Source organism: Psammomys obesus, unplaced genomic scaffold (assembly GCF_907164565.1).
Source record: "Psammomys obesus unplaced genomic scaffold, mPsaObe1.curated_primary_1811, whole genome shotgun sequence".
Taxonomy (NCBI): Eukaryota; Metazoa; Chordata; class Mammalia; order Rodentia; family Muridae; genus Psammomys; species Psammomys obesus.
The window spans coordinates 3,623,562-3,651,526 of NW_026596131.1; the positions used below are offsets into that span (position 1 = coordinate 3,623,562).

Genomic DNA, 27,965 nt, shown 5'->3' on the forward strand with positions numbered 1-27,965 from the left:
TCCTCTCCTCTCTCTCTTTTTTAAAATTTATTATTTAATTTTATGTGCATTAGTGTGAAGCTGTCAGATCCCTTAGAATTGGGAGGTATAGACAGTTGTGAGCTGCCATGTGGGTGCTGGGAATTGGACCCAGGTCCTTTGGAAGAACAGATGGTGCTCTTAACCACTGAGCCATCACTCCAGCCCCTCTTCTCTCTTTTTCATTTGTGTGTGCTCACATGCGCCATGGGTATGAGGGTGCTTTTCAGAGGTCTGAAGTGGACATTGTTTGGGAGCTGAGTCACAGGCAACTGTGAGCTGTTCATTGTGGTGCTGGGAACTGAACCTGGGCTCTTTGGAAGATGGCTTTTAACTACTGAGCCATCTCTCCAACCCTGCTTGTTTTTTTTTTTTTTTTTTCCTCCTCCTCCTCTTTCTCCCCCACCCTTTTTCTCTCTTTTCTGATGCATGTTCTCACTGTGTAGTCCTGGCTGTCCTGGAACTCACTCATAAAGATCCTCCTGCCTCTGCCTCCTGAGTGCTAGGATTAAAGGTGTATATCACTACACCCAGTTTAGATTTGCTATTCTTAAAATCGATATCATCAAGTATCTTACTCCTTTGTCCCGGTGTTTTTGACAGTATAGAGGTACTTGCTTCCATGGGGTGTGAGTCCCGATAGCCTTCCTGAGTAACAGAAGCAGGGCAGTCATATTATAAAACTGGTTTATTGTTTCAGTGGCTTTTACATTTTTTAAAATTATTTTTATCTTATTTTGTTTTTGTGTATGAATATTTTGCCTGCATGCCTATCTGTGCTGCCTATCTGGGGACAGCATGCCTATCTGGGCACGTATCGCTGGTGCCCACAGAGGCCAAGAGAAGATATTGGATTTTCTAGTTATGTGCTGCTGTACAGGTGCTGGGAATTGACCCAAGCCCTCTGGAAGAACAGCCAGTGCTCTTAATTGCTTTGATACCTTTCCAGCTTCTTAATTTTTTTAACAGTCAGCATTTTTTACTATTATCACAGAGTCCTGGCTCCCCTACCCCCACAGGGTTTCTCTGTGTAGCCTTGGTTATCCTGGACTAGCTTTGTAGACCAGGCTGGCCTCAGATTCATAGGCCTGCCTTTGCCTCCCTGAGGGCTGGGATTACAGGTGTGTGCCACTTCTCCTGGCTTAGCACAGAGGTTTTTGTCAGCAAAGAATTTGAGGGCTAAAACTTGTTGAAGTACAGCTACCGTTCTGTACACTACTCTTAGCTGCTAGAAATGAAATATCAGTCTTGTATTTTCTGTCCTTCCCTGGAATGCTTGTGTGGACAACATCCAGAAACACAAGAACAAGACAATTGCCTTGCGGAGTTGGTAGCAGGGTGACAGCCTGGTCCTTTTTACTTCATGCTCAGCCTATTCATCATTGGGACAATAATGAAAAAAGTGTCGCATGTACAGATCTGAGAATGTATCCGAATCAGGTCTGGGTTTTGTCTTGTTTTCGATATATTTTAAATTAAAATATAATTTGACTTTACATGCAAATAGATTTATTTAGTGATGAAGGAAAATGGAATTTGAATGGGAAATGTCTGTCGTTACTGCTTGCCCTAGCCACTTGATTGGCGATTTGTTGGTGTCTTCATAAGGGTTTATATTTTTGTGGTAACATACCAAGACTAAAAGCAGCTTGGAGAGGAAGGGTTTATCTCATATTGCAGCTTGAAGTCCATCATCCAGAGGAATAAAGGCAGACACTCAAGGCAGGAACTTGATGACAGGAACGGATACGGAGGCCATTGGTGTTTGCTCAGTTTTTTCAGTTCCCACAAAACAGCCCACTGAGCTCTGAGCACTCATTGGATTTTCCAGCCCAAAGTCCTTCTACAATCCTCCTCAAAACCTGGTCAAGTCTATCACAGCAATACTCTACTCTTGATACAATTTCTAGCTGAGGTTGCTCTCGCTGTATAAGCACCATGACCAAAAGCGGCTTGGGAGGAAAGGGTTTATGTCTCTTATACTTCTAATTCACAGTTCATCATTGAAGGCAGTCGGTGAGAGGAACTCACACAGGGCAGGAACCTAGAGACGAGCTGGTGAACAGGTCATGGAGGAGTGCTGCTTACTGTCCTGGTCTCTGTGGCGTGCTCAGTCTGCTTTCTTATAGAAACCAGGTCTGCCAATGTGTGTGTGTTTGTGTGTGTGTTGTTTAGCACCCACAATGGGCTGGGCCCTCCCACACCAATCCCTAATAAAGACAATGTGCAACAGACTTAGCTACAGGCCAAAGCATGGAGGCATTTTCTCACTGAGAATTCCTCTTCCCAAATGACTCTAGTTTGCATCAAGTTGACATAAAACTAGCCAGCACAACCGAAGAGCAAGCTTTGTACTGTCTATGTTTCTTCCATAAAGTTACACATTTGGCTCTACTGGGCCATCTTTTAGCTCATGCTTCTTACACGACATTCCATTGATGTTACTAGCGGCTCCTATGGTAAGGAATGCTGCCCACTCTCTCCCTCAGTCCTAGTGTGCCTCAGCCACCAAAGGCTGTGCCCTTCAGACTAACCGAGAACAGTATTTCATTGCATTAGAGTGACTCAGGGAGACTCACAGTTGAGTTACATGACAGATGACATTTTCCTATTTCATTTTTCATTGTTGAACTAAACCCTTCCTTAGTTAATTTAGCTATTGATGAATGAAAACACAGCTCCACAGATTCACCCGCCACTGTTGTTATTATCTGCAGTGTCCAAAGCCTTTTTACTTATGTACCAAGAGGGGATTAGGGATTTTTTTCCTCCTGCAGTTAACCCCCTGTGTATAGTCTACTTTAATTTTTATTAAATGTATTTACAGCTTCTGCATATTTGCTACATCTCAGGGTAGCGAGTTCTGAGGTTCCTGTCAGCTTCACTTGGAGATTATTGTTATAGGGTTGGTTAATAAGAGTGCTGATAAGCACTGCTAACGTGCAGTGTTAAACTCTGTGAATGTTGGTTCAGACTTGTTTTTGTCTTTCCAGAGTGTGATTGGTTTTAGGCTGGTGTAGGTTGAGGGCATCATGGCATGGATGTGCTGGCTCAGCAGTCCTGAGCACTACCCAAGTCTGGTGATAGCAGGTTAGGGGAGCTGCAGCTGGAGATGACAGTGAGCACACCTGTAGGAGCAGCTGTGTTCAGTGTCCCAGGGGGGTGGGGGAGGGGGACTTTACCTTCTCCCTAAGTGGCACTCAAAAGCTAATGACCTTTAAGCACTATAAATTAAGGGGGTCATTATACAGTTCAACAGATTCTTTTTCAGATGAAGAGGAATGGAGCTGGGGGGGGGGGTGGTTCACCCCTGTAATCCCAGTAGTCAAGAGGCTGAGGCAGAGGAATGACTGCAAGTTCCAGGCCATATAGCTATAGAGGACAGTTCTCTCTAAAACAACCCCTCCTCCCAAAAAAGACCACTTTAAAAAACAAGGGAAAGAAAACAAACAAAAAGCCATAAGAGGAATGAAGAGCAGAGGTAGAAGCCAGATTCAGTTTCCCATGAGAATTAGGAGCCGCCAGCCGTTCACGCACGATCTTTTGAGGCTGGCACACTGGGCTGTTTTCAGCTCTTCTCTTTCTGGCCACAGCTTTCCCTGCCCCTTCACAGTCATTAACAGAGTGGGTGTGGTGGCCCAGAACCTAATCTCAGTACTTGGGAGGCTGAGGCTGAGAAGAATCATGTGTTCTAGGGTAGCCTGGGCTACATACTGAGATTTCCACCCCCTTGCCCCAACAAAAGAAATGGGATAAAAATTAACATTGCTTGAAAATTTTGTGGTGTGACTTGCACTAATCATTTCCCAAAACTGAAGCGTGAATTATGGCACTATCTACATAAAATGTCAAAAATGCTGCTGCTATACCACATCCCCAACATGTGACTACTTCTAGTAAAAAACAGATAATTTGTGTAGATTTTAACATGAGACCAGCAGTGCCCTCAGGAGACTGTTTTAAGTCTATTATTGTCCGAACACTTTAAGGGACACAGGAATAGTCCATGACTTTTAAGTGGAATGAGAATGTGTTGCTTTTAGTCTGAATTCACTTAAATAAAACTGTAGAATGTAATTATGAAATGTAAGTTTCCCACCTTATAATAGAAGTTGGACATCCTTCTATATACTCTCTTTTTTTTCTTTTTTTTTTTTTTTTAAATAAAGGGACTTATTTTATAGCCCTGTCTAGCCTGGATGTTGCTATATCTACCAAGGTGGCCTTGAACTCACAGAAATTTGCTTGGCTTTTAAATGCTAAGATTAAAGGTGTTTGCTACCAGGCTTGATCCAGGGCAGATTATTTTTTTACTTAAATTTATTTACTTACTTATTTGTGTGTGTGTGTGTGTGTGTGTGTGTGTGTGTGTGTGTGTATGTGTATGTGTATGTGTGTATGCCATATGTCTTGGTACCTATGGATATCAGAAGGGGATGTCCGTCCCATGGAGCTGGAGTCATGGGTGGCTATGAGCTTTCTGTCATAGGTTCTAGAAGTTATACTCTGGTCCTTGGAAAAGAGCAGTAAGTGCTCTTAATTGCTGAGCTATCTCTTCAGCCTCCAGAGTGGTTTGAAGTATATTTTTAATTTTTTTCTTTATTACTATTACTTATTATTTAGTCCCTTTGTATCCCAGCTGTAGCCCCCTCCCTCATATCCTCCCGGTCCCACTCTCCCTCCCTCTTCTCCCCCATGTCCCTCCCCGAGTCCACTGATAGGGGAGGTCCTCCTCCCTATTAAACCTAGCCTTTCAGGTTTCATCAGGACTCTCTGGATCCTCTTTCTCTGTGGCCCAGTAAGGCCACCTTACCAGGGGGACATGGTCAAAGAGCAGACAACGGAGTTGATGCCAGTGACTGCCCTTCTCCCCTTAGTAGGGAACCCATATGGAGACGAAGCTACCCATGGGCTACATCTGAGCAAGGGTCTATTTTTAGTGGCAGCTAATCTTTACTATTGTGACAATTGTGCTTACCATCTGAGAAATAACAACCTCTTAGAAAACGGCTTGTACAAGGATCAAATGTTAGAGATGAGGGCTTTTCTATATTTTTAATCGAGGTGTTAGAATATCTGCTGCTGTTGTGAAGTCCTTGTGAGTGACTGTTCGTAAGGCCTGTGTGATATCTAGAAGTTGCAGCGTCAGAGCTTGGGGAATAGTTCAGTGGTAGAATATGTTGGGCTTTGGGTTTGACCTCCAGAACTGCAGAGTAACCAATAAATAAACAAACTTGCCAAAGCACTAACTGAACGAGAGGTTGCAGTCACACTTGTTCTAATTCAGAGCTCGCTTAATGTGGCTTTTCCTGGCTCTCTCTGAAGCAGGAAAGTCTTTCCCCTTATGGTAAAGCTGAATCTTGGCCGAGAGGTCCAGTTAAACAGCTTTCTACCTTTTGGCCCAGTCTCGCTCTTCTAGAGCAGTCATGGTCCACCCAGTAAGTCTCATGGTGGGTGGCTTTCATTCTTGCTGGTTTATGCTGCATCTTTTTCAAAGATGCCAGAGCCTGACAGTTCCTGATTTTGACATTGTACCCTGCTTACAGTATGATTTTGCTGCGTTTACCAGGGACTTTTGAGAAGTGGCATTCAAGCGACTTCCTGTCACATGTTTCATGGAGTCAGCAGTGTTGTACACCCGTGCCCTCTAACAGATTGACGCTGGTAGCAAGGTGGCGTTCAGACAGTCTCTCTGCGCTTTGTCACACAAGCAAAGACCAGAACTTCAAGACTTTTGTTCTTCTCTTTGTTTATGGGGCAGGTACTTGTAGGGTGAGGAAGAAAGTGACTGTCATCCATCACTTGCTGCATTTTATCATACAAGGAATTTTGTCAGGTCTTTCTCCTGCGGATCAGGTTTCTCTTGACTGAAGAGTTAAGTTCGGAACGTTTCCCCAAAATAACTATCTGTGGCATGACCTAGCCTAGAAGATACAGGTTTCCTTACAATGTTACTTTGTTAAAATGATCAAAACTATGTCTGGCATGGGGAAAGTACTCTCAATGAGTTTTGTGTTGTTTATTTTTAAGAATTTTATCTCTAGTATATAAAGTTCTGTTACACAGATGAGTAGTTACACATGTGAGAGTTTAATGTCATGTTCCTTTGTAAATGTGCTTCCTGTTTTCGTGTAGACCTTGAATACCTGATGCACGCAAAGCAGCAGCTGGTGACCACAGCCAAGCGCTGGGATTCTTCTTCTAAGACTATTGTAGATTTTGAACCCAATGAAACTACTGATTTGGAGAAGAGCCTTCTGAGCAGATACCAAATTCCTCTCTCTGCCGACCAGCTGTTTACACAGTCCGTTCTAGACAAATCATTGACCAAGACAAACTATCAGTCACGGCTGCACGACCTGCTTTATATTGAGGAGATAGCCCAGTATAAAGAAGTCAGCAGGTAAGTTCCAGGAGAGCCTCCCCCTCCCCACATCCTCCCCACCCTTTCCTCCTCTCCAGCCCTCCACTCCTCTTTTCCTTTCTCTCCCTTTACAGTAACCTTTTTTTTTCTTTTAACTTTACAGTGGAGATGTGCTTAACAGAAGATGACCATTAAAATGTTTTTTTTTTTCCTTTACTAGCTGAATTTTTTTATTTAACTAGTTAATTAATTTAGAAACAGGGTTTTGCTGTGAAGTCCTGGCTGGCCTAGGACTTACTGTATAGGCCAGACTGGACTTGAACTCTCAGTAGTCCTGGTTCTGCCTCCTAAATGTTAGGGTTACAGGCATGAGCCAGCACCCCTGGCGCTCTGTATTCTATCTTTAATGGAAGTGCAAATAAGAATTGTGTTTAGTATGTGGGGTTCTTTCTCAAAAGACCTTACTATGTGTCTACTCTGGGACCAGTTCTCTCTTTTGGTAGAACTGGTCCCTGCTTTTGAGATGCTTCTAAGTGAGTGCAGGCCATAGCAAGCCCTTAACGACTACTTGTTGAATAAATGTACAAAAATGGAAGTAAGCCACATATTTTAAAAGTTCTTTGAAGAATGAAATGTTTTAAAGGAAAATAATTTGATAATGAATTGCTTTATAGCAATTTATAAGTGCTCTGTCTTCTTATATTTTAGCCACACCTATATACCAAGGGCTGAAAGCAAAACACTATGGATCAAAGTAAGAGAAGTAGTCTTATACAAAAGTGTGAGTGAGTGAAAGTATTAATAAGGCTGTGGTTATTTTGAGAGTAGTTTTTTACTGTTTAGGTGAAATAGGATGAATCTTCAAAATTGAACTTCAGTGAGACATGATTACATTTTTGTAACAATTTTTTCTTTTAAATATAGTCTAGCCTCCTATGTGGCCTGGCAAGGCTGCTCCCCCTTCAGGGGGAAGTGATCAAAGAGCCAGCCACTGAGTTCATGTCAGAGACAGTCCCTGTTCCCCTTATTAGGGTACCCACTTGAATCTGAGCTGCCATGGGCTACATTTGAGCAGGGGTTCTAGGTTATATCCCAGAATGGTCCTTGGTTGGAGTATCAGTCTCAGAAAAGACCCCTGTGCCCAGATTTTTTTGGTTCTGTTGCTCTCCTTATGGAGCTCCTATCCCCTTCAGGTCTTACTATCTCCTCTTCCTTTCATAAGATTCCCTGCACTCTGCCCAAAGTTTGGTTATGAGTCTTAGCATCTGCCTTGATATCCTGCTGGGTAAAGTCTTTCAGAGGCTCTCTGTGTTAGGCTCCTGTCCTGTTCCCTCTTTTCTCCTTTTTCCAATGTCCATCTGATTTGTCTTTTGAGTGAGGATTGATTATCTTACCCAGGGTCCTCCTCCTTGCTTAGCTTCATTAGGTGTACAGATTTTAGTATATTTATCCTATATTATATGTCTAACCTCCACTTATAAGTGAGAATATTCCATGTGTGTCTTTCTGCTTCGGGGATACCTCACTCAGGATGATCTTTTCTAGATCCCTCCATTTGCCTGCAAATTTCATGATTTCCTTATTTTTAATTGCTGAGTAGTATTCATTGTGTAAATGTACCACAATTTCTGTATCCATTCCTCAGTTGAGGGACATCTGGGTTGTTTCCAGGTTCTGACTATTATAAATAAAGCTGCTATGAACGTGGTTGAAGAAATGTCCTTATTGTGTACTTGAGCATCTTTTGATTATATACCTAGGAGTGGTATAGTTGGATCTTGAGAAAACATTATTCCTAATTGCCTGAAAAAGCACCAGAATGATTTCCAAAGTGGTTGTACAAGTTTACATTCCCACCAGCAATGAAGGAGGGTTCCCCTTTCTTCCTGATAAGGCCTGATAGGCTAGGTTTGATGGAAGGGGAGGAGGACCTCCCCTATCAGTGGACTTGGAGAGGGGCATGGGAGGAGATGAGGGAGGATGGGATTTGGATGGAATGAGAGAGGGAGCTACAGCTGGGATACAAAGTGAATAAACTAGAATATAAAAAAGAAAAATTAAAAATAGTCTAGCTAATATATCTTTCCTTCAAACTGCGTTATCACTAATAATAGATTTTGAAATTTTCATCCAAAAAAGAAAAAGTAAATGAACACTTAAAAGTATATTGAGCCCCTCTATTTGTAGGTTAAATGGAATATAACCTTTCCAAATATTTTCAGTATTCTGGGACTATGTCTGGGTCCTTTTGGGTTATCCTGTTTTCTCTCTTTTGGAGTCTCGCTGTGTAGCATAGGCTGATATTGAACTTGTCACCCTCCCCCTTTTCCTCTTGAATGCTCATATGTGATGGCCCCTTTATATAAATCTTTTTTTTTTTTGGAAGATTTTACTGTGTGTGTGTGTGTGTGCGCGCGCGTGTAGAGTGCGGACTCCCGCGTGCCCAAGTGCACATGTGGTGTTCGAGGACAGTCTTCAGGACTCGGGTCTATCCTTTGAGCTGGATTATGAGGCGGGGTTGCTCTTGTTTGGCTGCCACACTATATTGTGAGCTTATGGCCAGTTCTCCTGCCTTCATTCCTACTGAGATCCCAGGTGTGAGTACTGCATTGGGCTCTTGTGTGGGTTCTAAGGCTTGAACTCAGGTCCTGCAGCCAGCACGTTCACCTGCTGAGCTGTCTCCTCAATCTCCCATTTATGTAAATCATTGAAGGCTTGTATTGACTATGACTGTAGTCTGTTCTGAAGAAATTTATTAACACATGAATGTGCATGTGTGTTGCTCCCATTACTGAAGGAACCCTATGTGGATATTGCAGTGATTAGAACTTCCCTGCCCTGGTGGCGCATATTCTTAATCCCAGCATTTGGCACTTGAGATGCAGAGGCAGGTGGAGTTCAGTGAATGCAGGCCAGTCAGGGCTACACAGTAAGAGCCTGTGTCAAAACAAAAACAAAGCACATCTTCCCAGAGAGTTGGGCCTAGTGTCACACATCTGTAATCCCAGCATGCAGGAAGCAAAGGCAAGAGGATCATGAGTTCGAGGCCAGCTTGGGGCCGCCCAGCAGTTCTGAACCAGCCTGAGCTACAGAGCGAGGCTCTGTTTATAAAAGCTTGCAATGTGCAGGCTAAGCAAAGCACACCTCATCTCATTGAACTTACGGGAGGCTTTCAGGTGCTTCAGGGCTTGTTTCCTCCTTAGAAACAAAACAAACGTAGGCCAGAGTTGATGTGCATTAAGTGATCTTACTTTGGAAAAAGTATGTTCAATTCTGAGAGAGATATTTTTAGAAACTTTAGGGCTGGAGAGGACCCCAGTTCTGTTCCTGGAACCCACATCAGGTGGCTCGCAGCTGCCTTCAACTCCAGCTTCAGAGGATCCAGCACTTTGGCCTCTAGGAGCACTTGACACAGGCATTTTGTCCTCCACATACACATAATTAAAAACAATAAAAATAAGTCTACAAAAGACAGACATTACTGGAAGCTGTGGTTTCCATTCAGCTTGCAGTGGCCAAGCTCCTCGGTGCACAGCCTGCGGGCCTGGAGTGAGATGTGGGGCGTGTGTCACACCCCAGCCTCGCTTCTCCCACTGCATCAGTAGACCAGGCCTTCCCATATTTTGGAGCTGATTCTTGTTCATGTCATTGGAAAAAAATCTCGTGACACCAGACTTTCTGTATAGCTCTGGTATTTGAAAATTAAAATTCCACCTCAGGGATAGTGACCTAACAAATGGCGTTGGTACAGTCACATTTCTTAGGAGCCACACAAGCGCTTTTACAACAATTGCAAAATCCACTGGCTGTTATTCTGCCTCCCGGGAAGGCTGAGATTACATAGGCTTTAAGATTGATTGAAAACGTGGTGTGCTGCCTGACGTGGGCACAGGTCGTCTGGAAGAGCCCTTAACTGTTGAGCTAACTCTCAAGCTCTGGGCTGTCAGATGCTATTATTTTAATACCTCAGAGAGGCTGTGAGCGGGATTTTAGTTTGCATGCTAGCCTTTTAGGAAGATGAGCTATAAAAGTAATGCTTTCTAGTAGAAAGTCTGAATCTGCATTCTCAGCATGCAGTGAGTCTTCTGCAGGAAAATGACTGCCTCTTGGGGTGTTTGTTTATTTTCTAGTGCAACACGACACATAGTGTGTCTCACAAGAAAATTCTCTTGCTGAGGTAAGGCTATGGGCTTTAGTTATGGTCAAGTTATGGATGATAGGTTGAAATCTAAATGTAGCAGTAAAATTTGAATATGTTGCCTAAGATGGCTGAGAAATGATTTACAGAATTTTAAGAATTTGTTAGGGAATAAAGTGGTTGAAATGACAATTTAGTGTCTGATGATAAGAGAGTAGACTAGAGGTAGGAAGCCACATTCACAGGTGATTACAGTAATCCAGGTTAAAAATGTTGAGTTACAAATGACTGATGCCGTGGTATTTAAGCCGTGTCCTGAGAAAGCAGGACTGTATGGTGGTCAATGCAGTTAGTGAGAGAGGCACCGTCAGCACAGCTCAGCTTGGACACATAACTGAGTGCTGGAGCCTTTTTGCCTAATGCATGGAAGCGCCGGTTTGGAGACACATTGGAGAGTTCAAAGGTTATTTGGTGTTACATGTGTGGGCATAGAGAATGCAGAGAAAAAGGCATCCATTAGAGAGTAAGGTGAGGGCGCACTGGGGCTTTGAGGAGGCAGCTGATTCTGGATGGAAATGGAGGATTAGACAGGTGGCCCAAAGTCCATGGGCCTGTAAGGAAGAGGGAGTTTAGAGAGGAGGGTGGCTGCAAGGCAGGAGAGAGACAGTTTGAAGCCTGGGTCTCACCGTTAGCAACAGAGAGGTCCTGACAGTGTGAGAGGCGGTGCAGTCTCCAGCTCTGCGTGACTTTTAGTGACCCAGGTCCCTTTCACTGTATGCAGCAGGCTGCTTGTGAAGCTTTATCTCAAGACTCACCCACAACACAGGATTCTATGTGAATCTTTATTTCCTTCCTTCCTGCCTCTGCCTCCCAAGAGCTGGGACTGCAGGCGTGTGCCACCATGCCCTGCTGTGACGGTTTCTAACTGTGTAGATTAGTCTTGATTCTGTGTGACTCCTTCAGGCCCACATTCAGATTCATATGCCCACATGGGTGCATAGGTGTCCTGATGGTTGTCTCCTACGATAGGCCGATTTCTCTTTTTCATAATTCCTGCATGAGAGTCACTGCCTTGTAATAACAGACAAACTTTTATTCTAGTTGTTATTTGTTGAAAGTGAAATGTTATGCTCCGATTTTTTGGTAAGATTCACCTGGCAAGCACTCCGCTGAAAGTTCACTGTAGTTTTAGCGCGGCGCCCTTCCTAGGGTAGGTGATTTTAAAGTCTTAATTTTCACAACCATGTTTACAGTTTTTTCTATCCTCTTAATGTGTTCCACTTTATTGTGAATCACCTATAGTTTACTCAGGCTTCCAAGAATTAGTTGTTTGTGCTTGTGCATGAGTGTGTGTCTGAGAGGCAGGGATCACTTATAGTGGTTAGAGGACAGCTTTCAGGGTCATTTCCCTACTTCCACCACATGGTTCTGGAATCGAACTCAGATTATCAGGCTTGGCAGCAGTCACCTTTACCCACTGAGCGCTATCACTGGCCACATACAGACCTTTAAAAATGCATATTCTTCAATACAGCTAAGTATGCTTATGTAACTTCAGCCTGGATTCAAGGCAGAAAGATGATTGTAGGTAGAGTTGGTAACTCGTACAGTGGAATTGGTACGAAGTTTTACATTTCCACATGTTTACATTTGAACATCTTTGTTGTATTTTCCTCTGGTTTTATATGTTTCTTATGGTTTTGATGAGAAATACTCAAACTATTTTCTGCTTTTGATTTAGGTTCAACCTTAAAGTGCAATTGCAGATTTTAGCAAGCTTCATGCTCACTGGAGTTTCTGGGGGTGCAAAGTATGCTCAGAATGGACAACTTTTTGGTCGTTTTAAGCTTACTGAAACCCTTTCTGAAGACACTTTGGCTGGACGACTGGTGATGACCAAAGTCAATGCTGTTTATTTATTACCAGTCCCTAAAGAGAAACTAGTACAGACGCAGGGAACCAAAGAGAAGGTTTATGAAGCTACTATTGAAGAAAAAACAAAAGATTATATATTTTTAAGGATATCCAGGGAATGCTGTGAAGAGCTTAATCTGCGGCCTGACTGTGACACACAGGTACGTTTGCAGGCAGTACCTTCCCGGGGAGTGTTGTCACCCCATGGCTGCTGTCGCCTGCTGCTTGTTCTCCCTCCATTCAACCGGAAGTGCACATGACTTTGAAGTCTTGTCCTGGCTGGTTAGAACTACAGCGTTGGTCACCTTTTGAATTGAAGGAACATGTGTTATATTCCAGTCTTGCACAAGCTCTAGACTATGACATCAGCAGCTCAAGAGCAGGTTTTTTTGAAACCTGCATCCAAGGCGACAAAATCACCATTGTGCCTGCTTCCCTTTTCTTTGCATTCGTGGTGTTTAGGTGAAGCCTGTGCTCAGTTTGCCACATTTAACTGGAAGCTAGTCTGTCTTTTTAAACTATGAAGTGTAGTGACCGTTACTCGTAACCAGTCTGTGCAGTGTTGTAGGGCGGATCAGCACTCAGCATGTGCTATTACATGGTATTACACACGTTCTGATGTTAACATGCATTCTTCATGGCCGTGGTGGACTCAGATAGCCATTACCTGATGTCGTTGAGGTTTCAGTCCTGTGTAAAATGAGGTTAATTAATAATAGCATGTATACTGTTAGTATGACCATGCAAGGTCACCCTTGGCAGCTGTTCATTACAGTACCCAACATATGCAGCCAGTATTTTCCATACCAATTACTGTTAGGATATCACCATAGTTTGAAACAAACCCTAAATTTGTCTTGCAAACTGTTGTCTTCTGGAGTATTTTAGTGCCCTGCCAATATTGATGTTGGTGTAAAAGCTCTTTTTAAAAATGTTCATTTTGTATTTCAGGTTGAGCTTCAGTTTCAATTGAACCGATTACCCCTCTGTGAAATGCATTATGCACTAGACAGAATTAAGGACAATGGTGTCTTGTTTCCAGATATCAGTATGACTCCTACCATACCTTGGAGTCCCAACAGGTATGAAAAGAGACTGCTTAGAAAAAGCAGGTGTTAATATTAAATTGAATGCCTGTGTCAGTTCAAGCGTACTTTATTGATTGTCTGTTCTCCCCCCTCGTCCCCCTCTACCCCGCCTCCCCTCTTTAAGACAGTAAGTAGCCAGGCTGGACTCAGTCTTATTTTGTAGCTCAACATGACCTTGAGCTTGTGGCAGTCCTCCTGCCTTAGGCTCTCCCATGCTGGGTTTGCAGATGTAAGCCAGTCCACTGAGCTCAAGCACACTTTTGTTGGGAAGTTTGCCTGTGTTCGTCAGGAGATGAATGAAACATTTGGCATTTAGACTGCAAATTAGTTCTGTGGCTCCTCTCAATTTAGTGGAAACACTGAGCAGTTTGGGGATATTTATGAGCTGAATTTGAACGTGACAATCATGACCTTTTCATGGCGGTTCACATATATAAAGTAACTTGGGTATATAGGGTTATTGTGAGTTAGCAAAGTGGAGGGACTGGGTAGATGACGCTTCTTCAGAACTTGCTGTGGCTCTGCTTAACTCTGTCACCTACACCTGCCATTAAACAAGGTCCTGCTGGCTTGTCCCAAGAATGTGTAGCTATGTGAGCATTCTGTTCATCTTTGTCCCTGGCTACTGTCCCACCAACCCCTGCCTTCCTAGCTCACTTGACCTTAAAATAATATCTGAGTGGCTTTACACAATAAAGGCACAGCCGGGTGGCCTCCTGGCAGAGTGGTGGCCCTGCTCCCTACTGATGGAGGTCCTGGCATCTTCGGTGATTGATTTCCTGCATGTAGAGAGTGAGCACAGAGGTCCAGGTGGGGCGTTATTATGGATCAGGTCTCGAAGTGGCACAAGTCCGCTCCACAGTTCATTGCTTCCAGTCCTAAAAACAGAACAAAATGTGATATGCCTTCCAGCACAAGCCTGCTGCCACTGCCTCACCCCGCTTCTTTTTATTGCCACAGTTCTCAGCAGACACGAGTCTGCAAGTCTCCAGCATGCTTTATTCACTGGGCTGTGGGGCTCACTGTCCTCAAAGTAGCTGTGATCTGATTATAGAAACCCGGGACGTCCCAGCTCTCACTTGGTTCATCTTCTTTGCATCCATCTCTTTCTTTCCATTCTTATAACTGCTGCTTAAGATAAGCCTGGACTATTTCCGTGGCATTCTGTTGATCTTCCATCATGCCTTCTGTTGTCTGGTCCAACCCAAATACTTCTTCCAAAGTCAATTTTCTAAAATAACCATGACATTTCATCATGTGCAGATCTCTGGATAAAGTCTGGACTCGGTACTGAGCTCTGTCATAGGGTCTCACTGACCGCCTTCCAACATTGTCGTCCTCCTTTCTCCGACCCCATGCTCCAGCTGCACTCAGTTGCCTTGACATTCATTTATGCCCTCCTGATTTACTTGCTTCCTTTTGTTTCTGTTACTCCTTTAAAAAAGTTTAAACAGTATGGTAAAATCCGTGCCACACAGAATCCACTATCATTAGCCATTTTAAGAGTCTATAGTCATCCATGTGCCATGGTGTACAACTACAGTCCCAGCACTCAGGGAGGCAGAGGCAAGTGGATATCTGTGAGTTCAAGGCCAGCCTTGTCTACAAATGCGAGTCTAGGACAGCCAGGGCCACACAGAGAAACCCTGTCTCAAAAAAAAAAACAAAAACAGAACAAAACAAAACAGAGTTTATGGTTTATTAGCTTTAAATAGATTGTCAGACCTTTTCAAGTGTGACCTCATATTGTGAGTTCATTGTCTGACTCTCTACCTCCTTAGGTTTGCATGATTTTCCCTGCCAAACAGTCTTTGCAGAGGATCAGCTCTTCGAAGATCCTTTGGTCCTATAGCTTCATATCCAGCTTCAGTGCCCACTCTTCAAGCGGATGAGCGGCTGCTTCTGTTTCATTTTTTAGCACATATTTCCTGAGTCCATGCTGTTGGCAGTTCTGTGCTTTCCAGCACGATTTTTCTCTGGATTCCTTTTTGTCAGTTGTGTACACTTTTCTTGTCAAGCATGAGACCAGGTCTTCCTTATTTTGAATATCAAGAGGGTATTGTACATTGAAGTTAATATTAATTTTAAATTTAAAGGGGAAGATTAGTTTCAGATGTGAAGTACCCTAGTAAAGCTTTTGCCAGTGTGACTTGATTTGCTCATTGTATCTAACAGTAGTGACTGTTAACTGCAAAAGTGCCAAGAAACTGTCATGCAAAAGAATGCTTTCAAGCAGGACCATTGCAGTGTGAAGAGTGGTGGAAGGCCCAGTGTCTGTGGCCACGGAGAAACCTGCAGCCATTTAAACTCTCTTAGTGGAGTCACAGGGAGCGTAGCTCAGCCATTAAGCTGAGAAACTGTTCTTGAGCGTGTAGCCCATAGCTAATAGCAGGAATGTATTGGGCCAGAACAGAGCAGGCTTTGAATGAACTTGGTACTGGGGATAAAATAATCTTTATTCCATTAAAAAAACATTGCTGGGCTGTGTTATTGCACACCTTTAATTCCAGCACTTGGGAGGCAGAGGCAGCCCGATCTCTTGAGTTCAAGGCCAGCCTGATCTACAGAGTGAATTCCGGGACAGCTAGGGCTATATGGAGAAACCCTGTTTAGGGAAAACCAAACCAAAACAAAAGAAAAAACCCAGAACAACAACGAAACCATTTTTTTTTTTAAAACTGAGATTAAGCTTGGACAGACTTTATATTTTCAACTGTAGAAAAGATGATTTGTAGCATACATGTTTAAGTCTCTCTTACTAAATGGTGGCACAATAATGATAGTTTGTTTTCATCTTTTGCTTTTTCTACGTATTCATTATTCATTGTCAGATATTACAGAGGTGACTGACACTGGTATCTCTGACATGCTGAGAGGCTCTCATGTACACTGAAACAGTTGATAAGCAGAACAGGTTCCATAATTAAATATGGACAATTTACAGAATTGATTCTGTAAGCTTGTTGATCTCTTAGCTTTGTAGTTACTGTACAGAGTCTTACATCTACAGCATTCTGTACCTCATCCATGTACCCAGACAGGAATGACTAGTTCGTCTCGTTTCATTTTTAAATGTATATTATTCAGGTAATGTCTTTCTAAAATCATCAGAAAATATGGATATAGAAGCTAACTTGTATTGAACTTTTGTTGCTCACTTATATTTCCAAATAGATCTAGAGTGATGTTTTAGTTCATCTGGCTTTAAGACAGCCATCTAATGCCAGTGTCTGTAAGTCTGTAGACAGATGAAGGTGTGTGGGAGGCCGGGATCTTGGAACTGCTGGGGTCACGTGTGGGTGTGTGAAACAGTTTTCTGAGCTGACCTGCTGGCGTAAGTTGAGTTATAGAAGCCCAGAGGCAGGTAACCCAGGGCTGGGGCAAGGGCTAGGAGTGTTATCACAGTCCATACCTTCTTTCCTGGCTCAACAACCTGCTGGGTTTTGCGCTTGTTTACTGTGTTGTTCTGATGCTTGTGTCTGTTGGTTAGGTAATAGCTCCTTGGGATTTATTTACTACATGCCCTTTGCAGCCGGAGGAGCACCGACATCAGAAGGCTTTTTAAGACCAACAAGACAGTGAGGGCACGAGTGCTAGTCTGAGAGGCGTCAGAAGCACCTGGAAAGCAGAATGTTACAGCTAGTTAGGATGTGTAGAGCAGGCAAGCAGAGGAAAGGGGCGCTAGGGATGATTTCAGGGTAACCACACCAGTGTCTGCGCGTCATGACGGGTCTGGGTGTGGTGGTCCCCTAGTTCCCCTTCTTCTTTTATAGTAGAAGATGGAGCATTGCCAGCCACTGGAAGAACTATGATGAGGAGGTTGGCTGTGGCAGAGGAAGGAGCACGTACTCAAGTGTCCTTTTTTCTTTCAGCGTTAAGATGTCAAATTCAGAAAAATAAGTGGTGGCATGTTTTCATCTTCAGAGTTTGTTTTTGAAAGTTTTCTAGATTTAAGAATATCCTTGGTTTGAGTTTACCACACCTGTAACAGTTGTAATTTTTAAACAACTCAGACTGTCGCGACAGTTTTCAAATGTAAGTAGTTTCTGGTCTAAGTGTAGTTCAGCTTCACCAAGAGGGAATTTTGATCTCAACTCTGTTCTCTTGCCTTTGGGTCTTTCTGCAGACACTTGGCAAGTTTTGCAGGACTGTCTTCACACGCCCTTGTTTTGGTTCACATTTTCATCATTTTTACCATAGTTGTTGTTGTATTTAGATTTTGGTTGGAGTTGTGAGGAAGAACACTGTTAATTCTTTACTTAGCTTGACTTGTCTCAGCATTTGGTGTCCATTTAAATCTTCAGATCATAACCACGTCATAGAAGGGGCACTTGTGGGAGGGATCTCATTACACAGCCACATGTGTTACTGCAACAGGTGCTCTTCACCCTGGACAATAGGGACCGTGTGGGCGGGGTGAGTGTGACAATACTAGAAAACATTCCCTTTTGTCTGGGTTTGAAACCTTTAAAACACTGCTACGTAAACAAGATTTTTAAAAGTTTGAAATCTCTGAACTATTTTTTGAAAAATGTGTTCTAAGCCTGCCTGGAGACCTTCCAGAAAATTAGACAGTTGACTTTTTGCATTTTATTTACTGTGGAGAAACTGAGAGCTTCCTCATTATGGGAAACAGGTTTCTGCATTTTTGAAATATCGCCAGCAAATAGACTATAAATGTTTGATTTCTTTTGAGGAGAATAACTCAGGTTAGTTTTAATTCTGTGGCAGGAAGCCATACTGTGGCTCTCTTGAGTGATCTGGAGTATGCGTTGGTCGTTGAAGATGTGCTGCTTGGGTAGATTTAGTGTCGGCGAAACTGGGACCACACTGAGGTGTGTACTTAAATAGCACGTTTGTATTTTTGACAGACAATGGGACGAGCAGTTGGATCCTCGACTAAATGCAAAACAGAAAGAAGCTGTTCTGGCCATCACCACTCCGCTCTCCATCCAGCTGCCGCCCGTTCTCATCATCGGCCCCTATGGGACAGGGAAGACCTTCACTCTGGCTCAGGCCGTCAAGCACATACTGCAGCAGCAGGACACGAGGTGAGCCGAGGGAGGCGTGCCCTGGCTCTTACCAGGCAGAGCCTCCTCTCCTCCGTTAAAGATAGAAAGAGGGCCAGCGAGACAGTCTCTATCCAGCTCTTAAGCACTAAAGCAAAAGTAAAACCTCATGAATTCTCTTAGAATATGCTGTTTTTAAGGTTGGCAGTGTAAGCCAGGCATGGTGGCACACGCCTGTAATCCCAGCACTCTGGGAGGCAGAGGCAGGAGGATCTCTGTGAGTTTGAGGCCACCCTGGTCTACAGAGCGAGTTCCAGGACAGCCAGGACTACACAGAGAAACCTTTTCTCAGGCGGGAAAAAAAAAAGCATTTGCACTGTAGACAGTATTTTTTTAACATAGCTATCAAAACTTCAGGTCTGCTAAGGAATTAGGGGATATGTAAGAATTCTTAAGAGCTGGGTTTAAAAATAGTTATTATGGGTAGATTTAAAGAATTATTTGGGGGAATTCCTCTTTAGCTTAAGAGTAATATAACCCTCCTGAAGGCTTCTTGGGGCCCCTGTTGATATGAGCAGGGTGAGGGAAATGGACATATAAGATGGCCACTGCTCTTTTGGTATGATACTGCTTGACTAGCTTTGTGTTGTGTCATTCTTTTTATTTGCACCATTTATTTCAGCAGGATTCTCATTTGCACCCATTCTAATAGTGCTGCTGACCTCTACATAAAGGATTATTTACATCCATATGTAGAAGCAGGCAATCCCCAGGCAAGACCTCTCAGGTATTTTTAAGGCTTATTATGTATCTGTATCATAATTTGTTATTCTTAAGAAAAGGTGTCTGTAAAGATTTTAGAGGCTTTGGAAACACCTAAAGCATTAACTTTGCATTGGCATTTGGAGGTGATGTCATTGGAAGAAACCTTTTAAATTAAGGCAAAAAAAAAAAAAAAAAAAGTAAAAATTGTTGACCATTTCTGAATCATTACATATACAGAAAGACATCCTTTTTTAAGTTTCTCATGTGAAATTGTTGTTACAGTCGGATTTTTGGTGTGTACATCTAAAAGATAGTCTAAGAAAAGTGAGTAGCTTAAATCAAATTAAGTTTGATTAAAATTCTAGCATGTTTTCCACAACAGAGTAGTCATGTAAAGACAACTCTTAATGAAGTAAAATTTTAACTGCTCATTTATTGGAAGCTTCTCGTTAGAGAAGCATGAAGCACAGAAATGATTTCTGCCTCACCTGTGATCATGGGCCCAGGGCTTCTTGCTATCATGTAAGAGGCAGAGTGTCATAGGCAATTTTAGGTTGTTTTAGAAAGGTCCAGTGATTATATGTGGACATAAAGTGTACTTACATATAGATTGTGGGAAAATAAAAATCCTTTTCTTCAGAAAACAATAAAGAATCATAAGTGGTTATTTATTATGTCACTTGCTTTTGTTGTTATATGAATTAATATTTAGTTTTGCCATCTTGCAAACTAATATATCATGGCCTGTTATTCAAATGATTATGAATTATTGCTTAAAAGTTAATTCTAACCACACTTCGATCCATAATATACTAACCTCTTATTTCTATATGAGTCTAGGCACAAACATGAAGTTATGCTCTTTAGTTCTTTAATTCCTGCAACCAACCCCCTTGAAAGTGTTTAGGACAGTGGTGTGGCCCATTAACGACAGATGCCCATGCTGTGTGGTCCTGTCACTCTGGGAGACAGCAGAAATCACAGCGGTAGTAGAATCAGCCACATGTAATAATAATAGAATGCCAAGTACTTACTGCTCCGTAACTGAGGGCGAAAAGTTTACTGAAAGACGCATCAACAGCCAGAGTGCAGATTTTAACCTCTGACCTCACAGAGGAAGTAGAGGAGCTAGCATTTTACCCTGAGTTGATTGTTTTATTTACTTGTAGTGTTGGTAGAACATGCGTGTGCCTGCTTGTGTGGGGGTATGTGTGTGTGTTGCATAGGAAATGTGGCAGTCTCTGGTATCATGGCTTAGAAACAGTTGAGCAAAGGCCCTCTGGACGTAGCATAGGGAGTTTGACGTTTGAGAAGTAACTATTTTCAAATGCAAGGTTCAGGTTATTTATGTAGTAAAGAGAGTATTCTGAGAAAACGACTAGCTTCTTAAGTGTTTCCTTCATGTAACCCTACACATTCACTGTAGATTTTCTCTTTAGGAAAAGTGCTAGCCTGCAGCTGTAACCTAGGAGAATTTGTGTCTTGAATTCTTAGGCTTTATTATAATATTAAATTAAGTGATAGTTTTCCTCTTGAGTAATAACCACAGGAAATTTGGGGGACACAGGATTAGAATGACTTAACTGCTCTGGGGAGAACAGCTTTATCTGAGGGTTTTGGTTTTTCTTTGGGGGTGCTGGGGTGGAACCTCACGGGCGTGGCCATGCTAAACAAGGGCCACCTGCTCACCATACCCCTAGCCAGGCAAGAAGTCAGCTTTACTGGAATTGTTCTGGAATGCAAGAGATGGAACACAAGAGGGCACCAGATGTCCACAGATGACTGAGCTGTTGCTGGGAAGCCAGGCGGACATCAGGCTGGCTCCTTGTCTGCACTCTAGCGTAGATGTGGGCCTGGGAAAGAGAATAGTCACTGAGTAAATACAGTACTAGATATGGGTAAGCACACATACTCAGGGTTAGAATTCATGAAATTTCTTCTAGTTGCCAATTGAGCTGGACCTAAAATACTTGAAGTTTTTAGACATTTTAGATTACATTGAGCTTCAGTTTTAAAACTTTCTTTAGAACTGGGACATTTGTACACACGTGCATATACCACACATACATGCAATACACACACTCAAACAATATACACACTCAAACCAACAAACACATAAATAAATGGCTGCACTGGGGCAGCACAAGCTATAATCCTGGTACCTATGAGGTGGGAGCCAATGGATTTTTGCAAATTTGAGGCCAGCCTTGTCTATGTCAGGAGTCAGCCCGAGCCATATAGTGAGACTTTGTCTCAAAGTTACAAAACAGGGCGATGAAAAGAAAAGCAAGGAAAAGAAGTATGAGGAAAGCAGGTTGTTTTTTTTTTTCTTCTTCTCTTCGTGTGGGTCTGAAGATAAGCTCTGACCCTAGCATGGTCAGTGCTGCAGGGACAGTCACCGAGCAGCTGTGCTTTCTGCTGCCGGGCGAGGGGAAGGTAGCTGCCCTTTTGGCAGTCTCGAAGAAACAGATTTTTTTTTTTTTTTAATTTAAAGGGATCATTACTTTTTGACAATTTCTGTTTGGCGTAGTAACTTTTTTAGTTGCTTTTTGCACATGAATTTATTACATGTTCAAGACCCCAATGAATTAAAATGATACATACCAGACCATCTGCAGTTTTAAAGGATTAATTTTAATCATGGAATATGCCGATTGTTTTATTTGTAGGAAATCTATAAAATAATTGCTGTTATATTTATTTACATGTGTCTCTTTTCCCCTGTGGTGCTGGGAACCCAGGGCTTTGAGCTTATTATAGGCTTTACCCCCAAGTTATATTTTCAGTGGTATATTTTGGATTATGAACTTAAAAGCATCATTTTCCACTGTTAATACTCTGATGTGAAAACTGTTACCTTTGTTTTATTTCTTATTCCACCTTTGTAAACACTACTGCCATTCATCTAGTTTCCAAAGCTAGAGGCAGGTGCCTGTAATCCAGAACTCCGGAGGGAGAGATGGGCAGAGCAGATCACACTCACCACTGTGGGGTGAGTTTGAGGCCAGCCAGGCTCAGACTCTGTCTCAAAAACAAACAGAAAACCTAGAATCATCTCTTGCCTTAAATTCTATTGCTGGCTTGTTAATGAATTCTGTTGGCATTATGTTAAAATACCTAGTGAGTTCAATTGCAATATCTCTGCTGTTCCCTAAGCCACCACCATCCCATGTCTAGACCTTGGTTTTCACCTCCTGACTTGCCTTCCTGCTGCTTCTGTACCCTGATTTCACCTCCACCTCACTCAGGATTGTGTTAGAATCAACTTGTATGAGTTTATGAGGGTCCGGCATGAGCACATCTTCCCATGTTCATATCTGTTGACACCATGCAGAAGCCTTGAAGTTGGCCATAGGAGTAGCCTTTTACAGCACAGAAGCCAACATATGCTGGAACCCCTACCCCATCTGCTTGCTAAATACTGAGCAGTCTGCCGCTCTGAAACTGTCTCCCTAAGGAGAGTCTGCCCACAGCCCAGTGTCCTCTTTTGACAATATGAGTCATCATGACTACCCTGGCCAGTTGCTGGCTTTCCATTAAACCCAGAGTAAAGCCTTTGTGGTTGCGCTAAAGCCCTGCGTGCTGTGTGCTGAGTCTGTGTGCTGGAGCAGAGTCAGCAGCCAGGACATCTTGGTTGAGGGGGGTGGGGACGGTGGAGGTGGGCGGACAGCTGGGATCTGTACGTCAGAGCAGTCTAGAGCTGAGGCCTGTTCAGACTTTCTGCTGTACTTGAAAAGATGAGATGTCTTAAGATTTACACTAAGAATTTTTGATCATTCAAAAATTTATCTTTAGATTCCAGAAGCCCAGGCCGAGGTTTTTTAAAAATAGTTTCAAGAACTTCTCTAAAGTAAAATTATTACAAATTGTTCTAAAGTAAAAACGTTCTAAGCATACAAATTCATAGTTTGTATTAGCATAAATAAAATGAGTTAAGCACATTTTTGTGAGACTATAATTGAAATAGGTAGTTTGGGAATGGAAGGTTTCAAGCTTAATTTAAAAAACTATTGCTTATAAAACATTTGTGTGTTAATTCTGTTGCAAGATTACTTGAATACTTGCAGAAATTAGGTATTTATCTCGAGGTGGCACCTACACTTCATGTTTAAATCCTTTAAACTATTTGATAGGGAAGGTCATGGTGCTGTAGCGGCAGTTTTACACCGAAATTCTAAACTCTAGTAGGCTGTGAATGATTATGACATTTATCTGTTCCTCTTTTGGCCCTGTGCCTTAAGTGACAGTGCAGTGTCCTAACATTCCTCGACTGCGAACGTTCTAACAGGAAGTGCCGTCTTCTCTTGTAGGGTGTATTTCCGAAACCGCTGGGTGAAGACTGTCCACCCAGTTGTGCACCAGTACTGTCTGATCTCAAGCGCACATTCCACCTTTCAGATGCCCCAGAAGGAGGATGTTCTTAAGCATCGAGTGCTGGTGGTCACACTGAACACTTCCCAGTACCTCTGCCAGCTGGACCTGGAGCCCGGTATGCCCGCCAGCCACGGGTGGCTGTCTCCCAGGGTCGGAGTGTGCGTCCCGGTGGCAAGTGCTATCCTGTGGGCCGCACCTGGCCACGTGTCTCTTTTACTGCACCGAATGCAGCTGCGTGTCCCCGTTTATTAACTGGTTTCTTGTCTGCGGCTGCTTCCGTGATGCAGGCTGAAGCAGGATCTTCTGCAGGGACAGAAGCTCTTTGGCCCCTGACTGAAAAGCATTTGCCCCCCCCCCCCCCCCAGGATAATCAGTTTCATGACTGTCATTCTCTTTGATCTCTGGTTGGCCAGGTAGTATTTGTTAAGTTAGTGATCATGTGAAGAATTCAAATTTGGACAGTGGTGTGTGTGTGTCTAATTTGTTGAGGTTTTTGCTAAGTTGCTTTTGTATCATGTTACATAGAAATAGCAATCATGGCACATGAGTGAGGTTTCTTATTATTAAAGATTTATTTGTGCATGTGTGTATGCCTGTGTCTGTGCACGTGTGTCTGCATGCACACGTGTGTGCCCATGTGCAGAAGCACCTGTGGAAGCCAGGTCCAGGAAGCCAGGACAGACTGTCTATTCTTCCACAGATCTGAGGCTCATGTTTTCTTGGCTAGGGTGGCAGCCAGCAAGCCTGAGTGATCCCCCTGTCTGTGTCTTTTTGAAGCTGGGCTCACAGGCATAGGTGAGCTGTCCTGTTTGTGATGTGGTGCTAGAACCGAACTCTCGTCTCCATCATTGTGCTCAGTAAGCCTCTGTCACTGCTCGACCATCTCTCCAGCCCCTAAGGTTCTTATGTTTATATGCTAGAACTATGCAAATATCAGTCTTACTTTTATTCACTTTTTATTTTTGTGTTTTTGAGGCATGGTCTTGCTTTGTAATTCATGCTTGCACTGAACTTGATATGTAGCCCAGGCTGGCCTTAAACTCTCTTCTACCTTCGCCTTCCAAGTGCTACGCTATAAGTGTGTATCACCATGGCCAGCTCAGTCTAATTTATGAGTCCACAGATCTGAGATGGCGATTGTGGTGAGTGTGGCAGAACTCGACCATGAGAAGACGGTTGTGTCACTTTAGTAGGTGCTTTCTCTTTGCTTCTGCTATACTTGTTAACATTGTGTGTTGCCATCCCATCTCCTGCTGCGACTGCCTTTAAAGCCAGCGACACATTCCCCTGAGCATCGGAGACCCTGTATGGCAGAGGCGGTTCCCTTCGCCTGCATTCCTGGCACCTGGCCCAGGGTATAACACCTGGAGCCCTCAAGTTTAGGAACTGTAAAATAAAAAGTTCTGTTTATCTTAAATGAAGATTTAGCAGCCAACTCTTTTCTTTTCCTTACTGAGGTTGGGTTTAGTTTTAGAAAGGCCTCAGAATCATTAAGCGAGGTGACTAGCCCGGGTACAGAGGAAGGCCCCTCATGGGATGAGGCTTCACCTCCATGCATAGAGCTCTCACCTGGCTGTGAGGACAGTCCCAGGGTGTGTTTTACAGTTCACGGCACAGTGGCAGCACCATTGTAAACAAGACTCTTTGAAAGGCCAGTTTGGAGCTGGGCCTGGTGGCGCACGCCTGTAATCCCAGCACTGAGAGCCGCAGAGGCAGGAGGATCGAGGCCAGTCGAGTCTACAAAGTGAGTCCAGGACAGCCAAGGCTACACAGAGAAACGGTGTCTGGCAGGGGGCAGGGGGAAGAAAGGTCAGCTTGGGAATGTTCATTCAGCCAGCCTCCTCCTCTCTTGATGCTGGTCCCTTGCATGCCAGCTATACAGAAAGAGACTTAGATGCTGCAGCTCTGCTTGGTGAAGGAGGAGGCATGGTATTGAAGGCCTGGCTCTGGGGTTGTGTTTACTAGGGCTCATGGTCTGGCTGCTGTTGTGTTTTATTTCATTTTGTTTATTTCATTTCAGTCTCAAATCAACCCTGTGGTGATTATCTTACAGTTAACAGAACTGAGATTCAAACTTAGTTTAATTAATTCCAGTTGCCTTTTCTTTCCTTCCCTTTTCTTTCTTTACTTTTTTCTTCTTTATTTTTTGAGACAGGTTTCTTTATGTAGCCCTGACTGACCTGGAACTTGCTCTGTAGACCAGGCAGACCTTGAACTCAGATCCCTCTGAGGGTTGGGAGTTTCCTTTAGAAGCTAACTTAAGTATAGACAGCAGTTTGATAATTTATGCAGCTCCTGGAAAAAAAATGTTGACAAATGGAAACAGATAGTTATTCTTTTTAACCTTTTCTTTTAAAAATATTAACACTTATTTTATTTTGCATACTCTGTATACGTGTTTGGAGATATGTAAGTGAAGTTGCCCAGAGTCCAGAAGGTGTCAGATCCCTGGAATTAAAAGCAGTTGTGAACTACACAACATGGGAAGCAAACTCAGGTCCTCTACAAGAGCAGAACTTCTGAGCCATCTGTCTCTCCAGCCCTAAGCTTTTTAAAAAGTCCCATTTCCAGCTGACTGTCTGGAATGAGGATGACCTCAGAGTCCTCAGGACTTGGATTAACAAATGAAATTCTCCCTAGCAGAGTAGGAGGCATGGACTGCTGGCTGCTTCCATGATGTGTGCTTATGTTCTGTCTTCTAGGGGTTTTTACGCACATTCTGTTGGACGAAGCTGCCCAGGCCATGGAGTGTGAGACCATAATGCCTCTAGCCTTAGCAACGAAAAACACACGCATTGTTTTGGCTGGGGATCATATGCAGGTAGGTGTCATCTTAGTCAGTGTCTTGAGAGTTATATTTTAGCATTTAACATTCTATTTTCTAAAATACCAGTTGTAATAGCCGTGAGTACTCTGAGCCTCCGAACCATGACTCCAGCACCTTTAAAGTTAAATTTCAAGTCTATCAGATAGAGTAGTAGATTTCACTAAGGAAAAAGCCTTGTTTATTAATATTAATACTTGTTCATCATAGTCAAACATATCTTATGAGTTATTTGTATTTATTTATTCATTCATGTACTTATTTATTAAGACATTTTATTGTGTAGCTCAGGCTGGCCTCAAAAACACAACACTTCAGTGTCAGTCTCTGCTGTTCTGTGATACCAGGTGTGTGCCACAACATCCAGTCTGAATTTATTATTTGATTTTTGTAAGTAAATCTTTAAAACCCTTTTTTAAGTGTGTACCCACACATACATGGTATGCATGTCGAGGTCAGAGGTCAGCTTTCAGCAGTCTGTTCTCTTCTTCCACCATGTGGAAGGGTCATAGTCAGGTCATCAAGTTTGATAGCAAGCACCTTTACCCGTTGAGGCAGCCCTGAGTTCATTATAAAAGCATCTTACGATTTGGTGATACTGCTATGCGATGCCCGGGGAACCATTTCTAGACCTCTGTGGAAGCAGTTGCATAGCTTGTGTTCTGTCACCATCTCGCACTGTCGTTCCTCTTTGGTGGTTGACGTCCATTTGTAGTCGTGATGAGGTCAGTACTAGTGTTAAGCAGTTGATTGGTTTTGGTGAAGTAACTGATTTATGCTCTTTAAATCCGTAAGCTGTTGTGTGAGAGGGGCTGTGTTCAGCAGTAGGAACTGTAGACTCTTGCTGCACTACACTGGGAAGCAGGGGTTTTAGTCTTCTTTCTTGTGATATAGTAAAATGGTTTGTAGACAGTATGTGTGTTTATTATTAAAATAAAATTTAATATATAAAATTTATTTTTATTCTTTTATCTTGCTTCAGCATTCAGCATGTTAAATACAGAAGATGTTTTAGTGTGTAAGTAGGTTCAAAAATACTATCCATACATCTCATTAAATTTTCTTTGTATGTTTGTCTGTTACAGCTCAGTCCTTTTGTTTACAGCGAGTTTGCCAGGGAGAGAAACCTTCATGTTTCATTACTTGATCGACTCTACGAGCATTACCCTGCCGAGTTCCCGTGCAGGATCCTCTTGTGTGAGAACTACCGCTCCCATGAAGCTATCATCAAGTAGGTGTGAGCTGTCCCCTCAGGCTCACACTTTCTGCGGGCTGTGGGGGGGAACCCAGCAAGCGCATGCCCAGGCTCCGGTGGTTTTAGGTGGATTTTATATGGTCTCTTGAGCGTTACAGACGATGCCTAACCTTGTGTTTATAAAAGAACAGTCAGAATCCAGAACTGTGCTTCTTGATAAGAAATAAGGCAGTTTGAGAACTAAAATTTGAGGCTTTACTGGTCATGATATGTTTT

General features: G+C 42.9%; 1 protein-coding gene across 3 annotated transcripts in view; it reads left to right on the plus strand.

Annotated features, from left to right (window-relative positions):
• Helz (helicase with zinc finger) overlaps positions 1 to 27,965 on the plus strand; it is a 142,876-nt gene that overhangs the window by 55,222 nt on the left and 59,689 nt on the right. For 2 of the 3 annotated variants that reach the window (XM_055592127.1, XM_055592128.1), the window contains 8 exons: positions 6,154 to 6,421; positions 12,262 to 12,595; positions 13,386 to 13,516; positions 18,394 to 18,573; positions 19,214 to 19,318; positions 23,607 to 23,785; positions 26,373 to 26,491; positions 27,580 to 27,725. In XM_055592127.1, coding sequence (XP_055448102.1) covers positions 6,154 to 6,421; positions 12,262 to 12,595; positions 13,386 to 13,516; positions 18,394 to 18,573; positions 19,214 to 19,318; positions 23,607 to 23,785; positions 26,373 to 26,491; positions 27,580 to 27,725 — 1,462 coding nt within the window. The remainder of the gene's footprint in view (positions 1 to 6,153; positions 6,422 to 12,261; positions 12,596 to 13,385; positions 13,517 to 18,393; positions 18,574 to 19,213; positions 19,319 to 23,606; positions 23,786 to 26,372; positions 26,492 to 27,579; positions 27,726 to 27,965) is intronic. The other variant, XM_055592129.1, reaches the window with a different exon arrangement.